This window comes from Centruroides vittatus, unplaced genomic scaffold, assembly GCF_030686945.1.
Source record: "Centruroides vittatus isolate TY-2023 unplaced genomic scaffold, ASM3068694v2 contig_1079, whole genome shotgun sequence".
In the NCBI taxonomy this organism is placed as follows: domain Eukaryota; kingdom Metazoa; phylum Arthropoda; class Arachnida; order Scorpiones; family Buthidae; genus Centruroides; species Centruroides vittatus.
Genome location: NW_027120694.1, coordinates 798854 through 811464, shown reverse-complemented (window position 1 = coordinate 811464; position 12611 = coordinate 798854). Strand labels below are relative to the sequence as shown.

General features: G+C 29.8%; 1 protein-coding gene across 2 annotated transcripts in view; it reads left to right on the top strand.

Annotated features, from left to right (window-relative positions):
- Positions 1 to 687: 687 nt before the first annotated feature.
- The window catches only part of LOC136974623 (protein CASC3-like), an 82223-nt gene continuing 70299 nt past the window's right edge, over positions 688 to 12611 (top strand). The window contains exon 1 of one of the 2 annotated variants that reach the window (XM_067269553.1): positions 688 to 837. In XM_067269553.1, the coding sequence (XP_067125654.1) occupies positions 733 to 837 (105 nt within the window). In that variant the 5' untranslated portion in view covers positions 688 to 732. The remainder of the gene's footprint in view (positions 838 to 12611) is intronic. The other variant, XM_067269558.1, reaches the window with a different exon arrangement.

Here is a 12611-nt window from a genome sequence, read left to right as displayed (position 1 = left end):
GCTACAGATAAAAAAAAAAAAAAAAAAAAAAAAAACACATAACATCTATCTTAAATGCATTAAAGACTATTCCACCCGCAATCAATTGAATCGGAAACGGCGTTTTCGGTAGCGGGACTTTTCATTATTAAAATAAGAACCAGATTGAGTGATCGGAGTATTGACCACCTTTGCTTTTTAAAATCTCATGATAAAAATTTACAATAATATTTTATATCTTAAAAATAATCAACTATATTCCGGAATTTCCCAGAATCACGGGAAACGGATCGCTTTTTTTCTCGAAATCCCGGGACAAGCAAAGAACCGTGAAACGAAAAACCATAGCTGCCATCTTGACCGCTCGGCCATCCGGCCGTCATTTATTATTTAACCATTATAATCGAAATAGAAAAGGAATAAAATTAAATTAAAAAAAAATAAATTTATTAGCTACAGTTTAATATATATATATATAAGTTATATTTGCATCAGTAATTTTTCTAGTAAGTCGCGCATGAAGTAACGCGTTTCAATAACGGTCTGCATTCAAACGAATAACCTTAAATAGGCGCGAAATATTTATATTTATCGATTAAATTCTAAAAATTATAATTAAATTAGTACATAATTTACTAATATTGATATTAATATAAGAATTAAAATATTATTATTAACGACATTAAATTTCGTAAAATTTAATTGCGTGAAGGTCGTTTGGGTTGGCAGACTGCACGTGGGTAGTGTAACACAATGGCGGAAAGAAGACGGAGAAGATGTGCTCGGACAACAGACGATTCCGAAGAATTATCTGAAGGATCAGAAAACGAACAAGTGAACGAGAAAACATCCGACGCGGTAAGTAATTAAAATCTCTTCCAATTATATAAGTTTAACCAGTTTATAAATGATTGGTTTATCCGTATTTATTCATTTATTACTACACATGGATTGATTGACAATTATTACCATTAAGCATAATAAAAGCGAATCTTCCTATCTTAATATTCAATTAAATATAGTTTATTGAAATTTTATTAGAATTCATTAAGCATGTAACACGTGGTGAATCTGATTATTTATTCCTTTCATTATGAATTATTTCTCTACACTTGAAATTTTATACTCTGTCTTCACTTCATTTTCTAATTTTACTGATGAAATTCTTGATTAGTCATTATGAAATTTAATTATTATTAAGAATATTTTCTTGAATAAGTTTTTAAATATATATATATATTTGTTTTGTTATTAAATTAAATTTAAATTATTTTATTTTTATTATAATTTCTACTTTTTTAAGGTTTTTTTAAATGATTTTTAATCTGTTGTAAGTCACTAAAAGGTGAATTGTGTGTAATTTTATGATGAGAATTTTTAGAGAATTGGTTTAAATTTCATTATTTGTCTAGGATCTTCCTTATTTTCTCTTCCTTATTAATTATTTTTTAGCTGATTATTCTCTCAAGGCTTTCTCAGCTAAGAAAACTTGTTCGTTAATAGTCTTTACTTGTTTAATGGGATTAAAATTTAGTTTTACGGTGTATTATATAAATTATTAAAAGAAATTAATGTTTTCCATTTTTTTTTATAATTTTGGTGTGTTTATCTTCAAAACTGTGTAATTTATATCACCGGAATTCAATCTAATGTACGTTTATTAATTTATTAGAAATTTTGGTATATTCTGAGAAATTGAGATAATTTCTCATAAATAAGTTGCAGAATTTTATATCGATTTACGTTAGGTCAGTATTGTAAATAAAAATAAACCATATTTAAATATCTAGTTTTGTGTACTAAGTAATGTATGACCTATATTGTTTCCTTTGTAGATTGCCAGATAAATTTTGTATTTGGTTTCGTGGTGTTTATAAGAATATTTCTTATAATATAATATTAAGTAAAAAATTGAAATATTTTTGAAATATTGAGTAATTGAAATATTAAGTAAGATCTTTGCAAAAATGTAGTGATTATCCTGCTTTTTACTACTGCATAATTATTCGGCACATCTCGCATTTGAAAATGGATAAAATTTTTGGTTCACTAAAGTGATCCATTATAAATTCATAAGTTGTTGAACTGATGAGTATAAATTATAACAAGTATTAGACTGTTTATTGTATTTATAGTATTAATCATCTCATAGAAAATTATTTGGAGGAAAAATAATAATAATAAACTTCTTGAATTAGACTTGAACCAGCATCACCTAGAAAAGCTAGTTTAAATCTGGTATATAAGTAAATTTATTTGAAGTAGTAATCATGTTGTTATGTAATATCCAGTTTCAAAAGCTGATTTAAAAAGTTTCTGTTAAATTTAACAATTGAAATTCCTGGTTATGATGCTTATATTGACTAGGATTAAAAATAATGATTGTATTTTATCACTGCCTAATATAGGTTTATCTGTCTTGTACTAGTTTGACAATTCTAATACTATTTTCTCATCATAAATAATAGTTTTGTATATTGAAAGTTATTTTGATAATTAAATTAAACAAATATATCTTCTAAAGCAAAATGTTTTTAAAATACTTCTGCTTTAGTTAAAATCTCTAAATAAGTAAGACAAAAACCTTTCACACTTTGTTTCTAGTAGTTTAATCACTAGATTAAACTGCTAGAAACAAAGTGTGAAAGGTTTTTGTCTTACTTATTTTAAGTAGTTCTAGCTTTGAGTGCAGAGAAGTAAAATCTCTAAACTTAAACAAATAGGTTTTCTTGAATCATTTGCTTGATCTGAGGAAAACTTGGTAAGTGGCATTCTCAAATGATAAAGCAATTTGTAAAATACTAGCTGTTGACAGAATAATTAGTGGCTAGTTTTTCTCTTGAATTTTAGTATAAAATAATCCATATATGAGTAGTACAATCATTGGACAATATAAAACAAGGAGAAGAAATTCTTCAAATTGTTGTTTTTTGTCAACATTAACCGTAATAGTTAATGTAATTTGGGAAGATGAAGATAAAAATTTGAATTTAAACCTGTGAGAATATGCATGTATCCCTTGTACAACACAGCATTCCTACGATATGGTTTTGCTCTAAGACGGTTTGAAAATTGGGGAATCCCCCATACAACATGGTGTTCATACAACTTGGTTTTACTCTAACGTGGTTCAAGAATTTGGGAAATGTCTGTACAAAATGTTGAAATTTTTAGGTTCAAACAACCATCATTTAATACTTCTTTATTCAAGCAAGCATGCATTTTGGTTTACATTTGCCTATATTGAATAATGAAATTTTCAATGTTGTTTCATGCCTTTTACCTAGTTTTCTTTAATGAGAACTGATTGCACAATTTTTGTTCTTATCCTAGCTTCCTATTCTAGCTTTCCTATAAATCAGATATCACTATCATTGGTGATAGTGCTGTAAATGAACTGAGACTTATTCTGTTATGTTTTTATAGATAAAATTGAAAGTTACTACAGTGGTACATTGTACTTCAAACACTTCAAAGTTTAAATGCTAAATTTGACAAAAAATTCGCCTCAAGAGTTCAAATGATGCTCTGAAGTTCAAACTTTGTGGACAGTAAAGAAATGCAATCTGTTGTGTGCTGGAATTGTCTTTCTCTCTATTATGCTAATATGTTTTCAGTGCTTTTTTCACTTTACTTTTGGTGTGTTTGGTTATATATATTTTGTGTTATTTGTTGATTTTTTAATATCTTCTCACAATTTTCTTTGTAGACTGCTTTTGGGTGCATCATACATTTTGTATCTTTTAGTTTAAAAATTCCAGAATAGAATTTTTTAAACCACATTTTACATGTTTGTAGTTTAGGAGCATCTTCCCCATACACATTACTATTTTTTTTTTTTTTTATTGTTTATATGTATTATATGACATTATATCCTTTCCAAAACTTATAAAGCATAATACATGTATGCTTTTAATCTAAAAATATTTTATTCAAATAAATTCTTATTTTATTCAAGTAAAACATGAAGTAAAAAGTTTAAAATAAGCTTTTAAACAAAGAGTACAATCTTACTTTAGCAATAATGTGTTAAATTTGTCAAATTAAATCCATGTTTAGGTTAAGAAATGACTACTGTTAAAAATATGCAAAAGCTTTCTGTTCAACCCAACATAACCCTTACTTGTTAACTGTGGCATTTGAGAAGTGGGTATAGGCAACAAAGTCTAAGAGAAAGGTTATATTATCAATGATTGAGGTGAAAAAGGAACTTACTGCAAAGTGTGAAAGTGGTAAGCATTTGTTGAGGATCAAGCCATGTTTAAGATTCCAAAGTCAATGGTGTGCGACCAGTAAATGCAATTTTTACTTTACTGTATAGTATTTACATGTTTTATTTATTGTTTTCGTGTTTTATTATTAGGGCATTTAATTGTGTTATTTTCACCTTAAATTATGCAAATTTGCTTTTTTAAGTATCAAAATGGGTATTGTTTAGGGAGGTCTCAAAATGGATTAATTCACTTTCCATTATTTCTAATGGGAAAAATTGATTCAGTCTTCAAATGATTCAGAGTTCCAATGGCCTCCTGGAATGAATTAAATTCAGAGTACAAGGCACAACTTTACATAAAAAGATTACATTTTTAAAGATCTCTTAAGCAAATGTAAACAAATGAAAATATCAGATGTTATGGAAAAAAGTAGAGAAAGATAAAGACGTTGCTGATACTTCGGATTAAGGTCAACAGGAAAGCTCAGAAGATGACTATACTTTGCCAAAAAGAAAATGTCCTTGTTTAAAGGTATTTAGTAGTGAAGAAAAAATTAATATTAACTTGCAGTACTTTTCATTGTAATTGTTAGTTATTGATTGCTTTAATAAAAATATTTCTCTTAATTATGAAAAAGAATAATATACTAATGCTAACATTTGAAACCTAACCCTATGTTTTGTACTAGTTCTTTGTTTTATACAGCTCAGATTCATATAATGGCAAGTTTTTGGAACCTAACTACTGTATTTTATATGGGATATCTGTATTTCAGGTTGACTTAAAAAAATGTATGGCATTTATAAGACAGTTTTTTTAATTATGTATTTATAATATTATTTTAAATAGTTTAAATATCATTTTTAATGTAATATATAGAATTTTTAAACATTATGAAATATTAATAATAATAGATTTTAAGATTTCATGAAAGTTTTGGAATTAAATCATATAGTACTTTTGGTTAACATACTCTGTATCACATTTGTGTGATCAAGACAGTCAATAGAATTTGTACTCTTATATCATTTAAAAACTACTTTATCGTTTGAAACTACATTTTATATCAATTAAAATATGAGATTTAATATATTATATATGCTAAAAATGTGATAATTATATAAAATAGTTTTTAGTATATATGTAAATACATGCTAAAAAAACAAATAATTACATTAAAAATCAAATTATAATATCAGTATTATTTAAAAAGTATACAAAACTAGTTGATTAGCAGAATTCTAATGTAGCTGAATTTTCCAAATAACAAAAACATTGAAGATAAATTATTAAAATAAGAAAATATGAATATGTAGAAATTAAGTAGTAAATTATAATATTTTGAAAAAAAAATTGTAGCGCCTAATATTTTTACTTATTTAGTGAATATCCTCATTTCATCCTGATTTTATTTAAATAAACACAGTAACATTGTTCTATTGAACTGCATGTCCCGTATGACTGCATGAATATGAAATTCCTGGTTTAATTTCTTATGGCATTCCTGGTTTCTGATGTCATCTTTAATAACAAATCTAAAACAATCTTAGTGCTCACAAGTCATTAAGAAGACTAGACAAGAAGCTTATTATAGTATTCGTTCGATATTAAGAAAATGCCTGTATTCCACCAAAGGGAAGAAGACAACCAAGATAGTGAAAAACACATAACATCAAGAGAGGAAACCCTACAAAACAAAAAGTACTGGTTAATGTAGACATTTGGTATTTAAAAACTTGTCTTATAGAGGGTTCATTTCTACCGACTTTAAAATTAAAAGCTAGCATTGTAAAGGATATGCAGAAACATGACATAGTAATTGTAGAAAAAATAATAATGAAATCTGTTATTTGCCATAAAAAATACAGGGTTAAAAAACTTACTAGACAAATCAAGAATTTAAGAAATGATTCAAACACTAAGGGAAGGGAACCCCTAACAAAAAATAATCAGCATTATTTTAACAAAAGTATCAAAAACTAGTCAAGAAACTAAATTACCCAATTATTCAAGAAAGAGAGACCTGGCTGAATAGCACAGTTGTCAACTTAAGTAATGTCCAAATACCGTTTGATATAAGAAAAATGCTAAGCAAAGGCTTGGGTTTTAATGATCCCAATACTGTTAATAGGAAAGATTGGGCCGTCGGTTTAGAAAACATCATTTGTTTATCCCAGACAACACAGGAACAAATAGTTAACTTGAGAGAAGAATTACAGTACAACTTGGAGGGCACTGACATGCAACTACAAAGTTAGCAGTGTGATGATTATGCACAATATGACGTATGCAATGCATTTTTTGTAATCTAGTTCTCTGAAACATCCAAATATTAATTAAGAATTGAAAAAAATACAATGTTTATGGTAGAATGGGCTAGAAAAATAATCTATGGATTTGCTAAAAGGAGGTTAAATTACATTGATTTGGCAAGATCTGGGGAAAACGTCCATTATTTTTAGAAATACATTGTTCTGCAATCCATTAAAAGTAGATTCTACTGTATTGAGAATACTGCCTTGCTGTAATTTGTGCTCTGAAATATTTTCTTTTTAAAATTCACAGTAGGCAAGCTTTATTAAGCAAGCAGAATTCTGGCAGAAATAATGATTGTTCTGAAGATTGCTCAGAAACTCTTTTGTGTCTCTCCTGTAGTACTGTGGTTTTCAAGAATAATTTAACTAATTCTTGATCTAATAACATAATGGCTTTGCTGAGTTAAAAGAGAAACTGGCTTGAAATCAGGAGTTGGAAGAATTTTGTCAAATTCCAGGAGTTAGCCAACCTACTGAGTTATATGATTATCAAATCAGAAAAAAAAATGTTAGAAGTAAAATCAACAGCTTTCAAAGCTGATTTTCTCACCTGATTTTTCATCTGAGAAGATTGGTTTTGCTATTAGTAAAAACTACTGTCAAGCTGGATTGAAATCATTGGGTATCTTTTGCTAGAAAAGAAAGAAGTTTCTGAAACAACACCATATCAAGGAAGCAAAGCAAAAAGTGAAGCTTGAAATTTTGAAGTTATGGATGATGAAAGTTATTTTATATTATTTGATGGTTGTCTGTCAGGTAGTAATGCTTTTTGCATATTTAATTTTTCAAAAATTTCGGATGATATAAAGTTTAAAAGGCAAAATTTTATAAAAAATTATTTGAATTGTCTTCAGCAAAAATAATTATTTTAAATCATATTTTTTCCCGCAACTAGTTTTTAACAGCTGTTAGCTAAGAAGTATATATACGAGGTATGTATGAAAGAAAGATTGATAATTTTTTTAATAAATGATGATAATCAGGATGATATATTTTTACCTGATGTATTCAAATAATTTTTAAGCATAAAGTTATCATTAATTAAAATAAGAAATAATAACAGAAGTTCGAAGAATTTGTCAAGGTCTGTTTTAAAATATAATAGTTGTGAAAAGTTGACTCCCAATAACTTGAAATTCCATAAAATGTGTCATGTTGTTTAAATTAAATAAATAAATAAAAATACAGGTAATGCAGATAAGAATTACACCTCAATGCAAAATTTCCAGCAAAAAAATTCAGTATTCAAATAGCACGATAAGTGCGTAAGCTCTAATATCTGTGAGTGGAACGACTGTGCATCAGGAGTAGATCTTAGAAAGAAATCTCTTAATGTGCAAAAACAAGGTTCTAAATGAATAGATGGAAACATGGAAACAAAATCGAACACTGTGAGATATTTGTTCCCTTTTAAATTGATTGCTGCAAGTTTGAAGAGAAGTGCACCTGAATCAGAGATTTTATATATCAGACATGGGCAAATGAAATGCAGCTCCGAGAGCCGCATGCGGCTCTTGCTGAAAGTGTTAATTTCTGTTTTTTATTATTGTTTTTACAATTTTATTTTTATAATTTTGTGAAAATATGTTTGTTAAAAAAATGCAATATTTGTTTTATATTATATTTATATTATATAATAAAATCACGTGCCTTACCATACTGTTTGCCATGACAGTACAGAACTGCGGCTCCCATGCATTTTGCAAAATCTACATTTTGGCTCCCACTGAACTCTTGCTTGCTCACCCCTGGTATATATATATATATGATTGAAGGTGGCATTTTAACAGATGCTGCATTCGTTGTTCCAATAAGAACGTTGGGGATCTGGCTTTGTTGATCACAGGACGTAATTGTTGACCAGGTTTGCGTTTTGGCAAAGGCGAACAGGCGGTGGGTGTCCAGAGAGCTGAGTAATGTGTGTAGCAGGCCTAGTGCCACCGCAAGGCCAGTCTAAGATTGTCTTTGCATGTGTCTGGACATTTATTATTTCCAGAAGATAGTAATTTTTCCATATTCGGTATAACCAAGAATGGGTTAGATGTAGATTGAGGAACGAACATCGGTCCAAATTGGAATGTCCTTTGGAAATATTCTGGAGGAGAAATGTTTTAGCAAATAATAATGTCACTAATTTTTGGTTTGGGATGTTGTTTTTGCAATCCGAATATCCACTTGAGCTTTTTTCATATCTGCTTCGCAACCTACATCGGATGGATGCTTCCAGATCAATGACCCTTGTGTTCACATACTTCAGCATGTTATTGTCCTGTTGATATAACTCCTCCTCAAGTTAATAAGGAGCTTCAATCTATGGTACATAAGGCATCTGGTACTTCTAATAGCTTTGCTAAGACAAAGAAATCATACTTTCAGCAGAATTGCTTCACAGCCGTATGATAGTTTTATTTGGAATATGGACATATGAAAGACCCCGTTGTTGTGGCAGGTAATCAAAAAGTTCAGTTTTTCTCACCCTAGTTAGGGATAGAACAGTTTTTCTGTAGCATTTGGCTGGCATTGCCATAATTAAAACAATGAACTCCAACTGTACCAGGTTATACAGGTAATCTAACTTTTACCTCTAAAACTTAACACTAAGGTAAGTTATAGAGGTAAAAGATCAAGTAAGTTATTGCAACACTGATAATAGCATAATTCTACACTTTAATAAAATACAGTTGCATTTTTCCAAAGTGCAACTGTAAAATACCATGATGCAAACATCACTATCTCAAAAGTAGTCACTTAATAGCCAATATTTTTTAAATTTAACTGCAAATAGAAATAGTCACTCAATCTCAATTTTTTTTACAGTATATACAGTACATCTCCAATACTGCAGTGCACAGTTGGGGTGGTGTGATACAGTTATACATTGTAAAATTATAGGTTATGTAACATTTACACCAGAAATAGTCACAATTAGTATTTAGTTAATGTGTACGGTATATGATTATGTACAGTACATATATTCTTTTGAAAATTCCATTGTTTGACCAACATTATTGCTATCCATAAAATTCATCATTTTCAGTAATTCATCATCTTTTCAGTCCACATTAAGTTGAGTTTGCAGGACTCTACTGTACTTTGAATCTAGTATTCTTCCACTGTACTTCCATTCCAGACACTGAAAATAGCCAACACAGTTGATTACAAACTTTTTCCTACAGTAAATAACAGTGTCTTTTTTCATAACATAGTTCATTAATTTTTTACAATTTTTATAGGTATAAAAAGTACAATATAATAGACTAAGGACAGGTGTAAAATATTGTAAATAAAAATTATTAACATAGTAACATTTCTGCTTGAATTTGCAAATTCATTTACAACCTCCTTACTAGAGACATTAATGTGTCTTTGGATGTTTAATTCAGCAAGGTCATTTGATTGTTTTTCTAAAAAGGAATTTCTAAGAGATGTTTTTAGTCAGCATGGACTGGAGATTGATTTTTCTGCTGTCACTGTAGCAACAAACAAAATGATTTGGAGTTCAAAAGCTTTCTTACACTAGGAACATTCCATTTTCTTCTGAAAAGGTCAATGCTTGAAAAATGGGGTGTCCTTTCTTTCCATTACAATCTCTGAATCTTCTTTGTCACGTTATCATTTCTGCTATGAATTTTGTCTTCACTAATGCATTTAAGGGGATGACTCATAAATTTTGTATAGGATCTGACAGGCTTCATTAAAGTTTGTCTGTCTTTGAGATAACACAGTCAAAACTGCCAAATATTTCATCATGCTTTGAATTAATCTAGTTCAACATGGCTGTTAAGTTCATCTAAAAATAGTATAAATACTGTCACATGGTAATAATCTGACACCTCATATTTTTTTGACATTACTGCTGCTTACTTAGTCTTGGGACACTCAGAGCAATGTTGTGATCCTGCATAAAAGATTTTACTCTCTCACATGTATTGTAGAACACTTCATTGGCTGACTCCCTCATGTTTTTTACTTATTTTGTGGAATTTTATGCAAGGACCACAGCTTCAGTCAGGTGCAGTCTTTTTTGCAGAAGAGACTCAGAAGATCTGAGTATGTCTTTGTCTCCTTGTGTCAGAGGTGTGAAGATGGACATAATTAGCCAAAAGGATATGGCAGCAAATTTTGATTAGATAACTTTTAATATTTATTAGTTGAAGAGCTTAATCTGTCACTTTTGTATTTTGCAACTGAGAATTTTTTCTAAGGCTTCTATTATATCTTCTTTAAAAACAATAAATTAACACAGATTAGTGATATTTAGGGTCCATTTACACACAACAGTGATGTGCTGGCACAGTGACTGTTTCATAACAGTGACGTCTGGCACAGCACAGTGATGAGTATTTACACACAACGGCGATGTGACTGTGCTGTTGGTGAGTGGTCATAAACTTTTCTGAGGATGAATTGGCTATGATAGCTATATGTTTGGATGAAGAAGAAAAAGAAATGCAATCAAGAAAGCTCTCCAAGTGGATACATCAAGCATGGACAAAAAATATCAACTGAATGGGAGTTTGATACTTTTTATAAAAAATTAATAGATGACAAATCTATATTTTTTGAATATTTTCGAATATCCCAACATGCATTTCATATGTTATGAAACAAAACAGAGAAATATTCATTTTGTATCCAATGTCCATGTATTTCGAATGAGATAAATCAAATATAACAGGGTGTTGATGCACGATTTCAATTAAATGTTCGTCATCCATTGGAAAACAAAATTTACTGTCATTGAAAATATAGTTCCGGTCAAATGTACTCTCATTGTACGGTCACACCACTGCCACTGCATGGCACTGTGATGGACGAGTCTGGACAGGGTGGTTTAAAACTAGATTTTCCACTGGCAAAAAGTCACTGCACTGAGCGGACACTGCACAGTCATGTCACTGTTGCGTGTAAATGGACCCTTAATCTATCTGATTGAGCAGTATTTTTTCAATTTTGAGTGCCTTGTTTCTTGGAATTTTTCAATTTTGAAAAGTTATATAAAGATTCAGTGGTTTCCAAACAATTTCTGATGGCTGAAATCTGCTTGCTGGCTGAACTTACAGAAAGATTAAGGCTGTGAGAGGCACAACGAACATACAACTAGAGGATGGTCTACTTGAATGTAAGCTCAAGCTCCATGTATTTTCTCACTTTTGGCAGCTACTCCATCATATCCTTGACTTTACAGAGAGAATGTATCAATGGTATTCTCTTGCAAAAATTTGATTATAGATATGGCTAGATATAGCACATGAGCTATAGCTGATGAGAAGGCTTCAGGTTTATTAATAATTTCCACCAACTTTTCCAAGATTTTTTTTTTTTGTGAAAAATAGAATAATTGTTTACAATTAATATGAAAACAGTTGTCAAAATATTAGCTTCAAATAGTTATTTGAGCATGCTTACTTCATGAATTTAAAGGCAAATGCTGTATAATTTTCCAGAAAGATGTGCACAGCATTCGGAGAAGGGATGATTAATGATTGCCTTGCCAAAAAATGGTATAAAAAGCCAAATTAATCAGACAATAGCCAAATCCTGGAGATTTTCAATTTATTTCTCTCTTCCTTCTTACCATAAGAGCAAGCTGTTTCTGGACAGATTACTGACATATGATGATAAATGAATCATGTACTAACACTAAGTGATCTTATCAGCTGCTTTCCAGGAAACTTGTATCTTCCATATCAAAACCAACACTTCAATAGAAGATTTTGTTGTGTGTTTGATGGAATATAACAGGTATTTGTTCATTATGACCTATTATCCTCAAACCAAACAATCATTGGGGAAGTTTACTCTGCTCAGCTATAACATGTATATGAGAAGCATTACCTAAATTAATTAACACTGATTAATCACAAATGTATTGTATTTTTTCAAGATAATGCAAAATCTCACACTTCAAGATTGACTGGGAAAAGCTCTATAGCCCTCATTGGGAAATTCCACCATATTGATCAGATCTCACCATCTTGTTTTCACTTTTTCTTGTCACTTGACAGTCATATACGTAATCAACAATTTCAAAATCAAGAGGAATTAGAAAAGTTGAATGAGAATTTTACTTCTATAAAGACAAAGAATTTCATAAGAGTGA